The 3,559-nt window shown below is 35.2% G+C and overlaps 1 protein-coding gene across 1 annotated transcript; it reads left to right on the plus strand.

The window, feature by feature from the left end:
* LOC109328462 (14-3-3-like protein) lies at positions 1,468-3,559 on the plus strand. Its single transcript, XM_019561936.1, has 4 exons — positions 1,468-2,037; positions 2,442-2,564; positions 3,042-3,158; positions 3,264-3,559. The coding sequence occupies exons 1-4, from the start codon at positions 1,552-1,554 to the stop codon at positions 3,318-3,320; spliced, it is 783 nt and encodes a 260-aa protein (XP_019417481.1). The 5' UTR covers positions 1,468-1,551; the 3' UTR covers positions 3,321-3,559.

Here is a 3,559-nt window from a genome sequence, read left to right on the forward strand (position 1 = left end):
AGAATTATATAGTTTTTGTAAAAATTAAATAATGTTAAGGACAAAATAAGAAGTGAAAATTACACTACGATAAAAGTTATATCATATTTTGCCTTTTTATATAGTATAGATAAACAAAACATAAAAGATTTAATTAAAATCATTATTTTTTAAATGACCCTTTATCATCATAGACCCTCGTGATGGCACCCGCAGAACACTTGTTTTATTTACAAGTAAGTAAGGGTGGAAACAGGCCAAGCCGCCTATCAGGGGCCTATTACCTGGCCTATAACAGGCTAGGCCAGGCCAGACTTTTTACATTAACAGGTCAGGCTCAGGCTTTCTAAAAAGCCTATTTAGCTTAACAAGTCAGGCTTTAGGCCACCTAAAAGGCCTATTAAGCCTAACAGGCCAGGCCGCCTATCAGGGGCCTATTACCTGGCCTATAACAGGATAGGTCAGGCCAGACTTTTTTCATTAACAGGTCAGGCTCAGGCTTTCTAAAAAGCCTATTTAGCTTAACAGGTCAGACTTTAGACAACCTAAAAGGCATATTAAGCCTAACAGGTCGACCTATTTAGTTATATTATAAATAATATTATTACATATATGTAATATTAATATAAAAATGTATACAAAAATATAATTTAATTATTAGAATTAGATGAGCCTAACTAAAAGTAGGCCTATAAGCCCATTTAAGTGTAGACATAGTAGCCTATTTCATGACCATATAGTATAATAGACCTTTAAACAGGCTAACAGGTCAGGCTAGGCTTTTAAACAGGTTAGACTAAGACTTTGATTTTTTTTTTAAATAGGTCAGACCCAAGCTCCTATATGCTATATAGGCTGGACCTGTTTAAGGCAAAGTCTGATCTGACCTATTTCCACCCTTAAGTAACCATGAAAACTAATAGAATATCATAAGCAAGTACCTATAAGAGTACCTCTAATGTTTTAACTTTTAAGTATGCAAAACAAGCAGATAAAAGATTATATATTAAAATAATTTATGTTATATTTTGTCTCAATCCAATAAAAAATATAAATAATTAAGGAAAATTATAAAATAGAAAATAATTTGATTCTCATTATATAGTGGACTGTGATTGGTTTAGAAGGTAAAGACATTAATTTTTTAGAAAATTTAACTGTACCCATTCATAGTTGTTATCTTCCCAAATTTCATCCTCCTTCTATCTTCATATTTTATTCTCCAAACCAAACAAAGTGATACTATTAATTTCTCTCATCAGAAACACACTAACAGCTAACAAGATGAACATTTCCGGTTTAAAAAACCGTGTTTGACAACTGTCGCTTTGTTTTTCATTTCCAAGATAAATACAAAAAATAACAGTTCCAGTTATTAAATCAAAATTCACAATTAATAAATACAAATATAATATCATTAGTAATCCAACGGTCCATATTGAATTTCCTAGCGACGCAATTATCGGATTTCGTGGCCTCAAAAACCACCATTTCCCTCTTCCTCATATTTTCATTCTTCTTTCTCTCTCTAGAATCAATATCAATCTCGTTCTCTTTCTCTAACATTCAACAATGGCGGCCACAGCTTCCCCTCGCGAAGAGTACGTCTACTTGGCGAAGCTTGCGGAGCAAGCCGAGCGTTATGAAGAGATGGTGGAGTTCATGGAGAAGGTCTCCGCCGCCGCTGACAAAGAGGAACTCACCGTCGAGGAGCGAAACCTTCTCTCCGTCGCGTACAAGAACGTGATCGGAGCAAGACGCGCTTCATGGCGCATCATATCTTCGATCGAGCAGAAAGAAGAGAGCAGAGGCAACGAAGATCACGTTTCTACCATTCGTGACTACCGATCTAAGATCGAATCGGAGCTCTCTAACATCTGCGATGGGATTCTGAAGCTCCTTGACTCGCGTCTCATTCCTTCTGCTTCTTCTGGCGATTCTAAGGTTTTCTACCTTAAGATGAAGGGAGATTATCACAGGTACCTTGCTGAGTTCAAAACTGGAGCTGAGCGTAAGGAGGCCGCGGAGAGCACCTTAGCTGCTTACAAATCTGCTCAGGTTAACCGTTTTTTTCATTTATATGATTTTGTGATTCAGATCTGACAGATTTATTGACCTGATTTGTGATGTTGACTTATTATTATTGAGCAATGATTATCAAAGATGCATGATTAGGTCAATTTCATTCGATTCTCTGCTGTATTCGGTTATAAGAAAATGAATTAATATTCGTGTTTCGTTAATTGAACAATTATTCATGTTTTGCTTAGTGGTTTGAAATAGCTTCTCCTGTGTTGAAGATTTTTCATCCTTTGAATGATATGTTCGTGTGTCGTTTATTTTGTATAATTTGAATTGAATTTGATTTTTGGCTTCTGTTTCAATTTTTATGTATTATATTTGATTGATGAATTTTACATTTGTTTGTGGCTAATCTAATGATGGACGAGTTTGTTGTACAGGACATTGCAAATACGGAACTGCCTCCAACTCACCCAATTAGGCTGGGTCTTGCTCTGAATTTCTCTGTGTTTTACTATGAAATTCTTAACTCCCCCGATCGTGCTTGCAACCTTGCAAAACAGGTTAGAATCACAATTGGAATGAACATCTTGTCCTGTGTTATTTTGTACTATTTTTCGACCAAATTTCTGGATGTTTGTTGAGAGAGAAAAGGAAGGAGATCAATTGAATTGTTCATACGCACAGTCCATTGATAGGAATTATTTTATTGGAAGTTTATTTTACATTTCTTTGATGTTGAAACTGCAATGATTTTATGTTAGCTTCAATTACTTTTAGTTTGGAATATGGAGTTCGGTGTTTTATTATTTATAACATTTATTGGGCTTTCCCCTCAATATTGTTAAATATATTTCACATCTGAGAAAAGATGTTAGCAGCAGGGGTTCATCATAATGGAATATATTCCTTTTAATTATCATCGTTGAAGTGTTCAGTACAAGTATCAAGAGCATAAGTTTGCTAGGAGTTGTCATATTCTAATGGTATTTTCCAATTACATAATCCTCAAGAATCTCTTTCCTTTCGATATTGGCTAGGCTTTTGATGAAGCAATTGCAGAATTGGATACACTGGGAGAGGAGTCCTACAAGGACAGCACTTTGATCATGCAACTTCTCCGTGACAACCTCACCCTGTGGACCTCTGACATGCAGGTATGGCTTTGTGATTGTCATTAGACCCATAACTATGATGTATTTTTTCTCATTATCTTTACATATACATTATTTATTTTGGTTTATTCTTTGGTGTTATTTCAGGATGATGGAACAGATGAAATTAAAGACGCAGCACCTAAACCAGATGAACAGCAGTGAAGATATTTTACTCCTTTTTAGAATTGAACTTCTCCTCCGTATGTTTTTAAAGGGAGAAGGTGCTTGTTTCTAGTCTCGTTGTGTTCTGAGATTTTAGGTCATTCATGTCTGTGATGACTTATGGATGTACTGGGCTGTTTTAGTTTGTCCTTCCATATTTAAGTGTTTCCAAATTGCCTATTTTTCTTGAGGACATTGAAGTTTTTATTACATGGAAATGTAATTTTATGATTATCATC

The sequence above is a fragment of the Lupinus angustifolius genome, chromosome LG15, assembly GCF_001865875.1.
Source record: "Lupinus angustifolius cultivar Tanjil chromosome LG15, LupAngTanjil_v1.0, whole genome shotgun sequence".
NCBI classification, from domain to species: Eukaryota; Viridiplantae; Streptophyta; class Magnoliopsida; order Fabales; family Fabaceae; genus Lupinus; species Lupinus angustifolius.

Coding starts and splice junctions, on each gene's coding strand:
- LOC109328462 (XM_019561936.1), top strand. CDS start 1,552: ATGGCGGCCACAGCTTCCCCTCGCGAAGAGTACGTCTACTTGGCGAAG. Junction 2,038..2,441: donor CTGCTTACAAATCTGCTCAG/GTTAACCGTTTT, acceptor TTTGTTGTACAG/GACATTGCAAATACGGAACT. Junction 3,159..3,263: donor TGTGGACCTCTGACATGCAG/GTATGGCTTTGT, acceptor GTGTTATTTCAG/GATGATGGAACAGATGAAAT.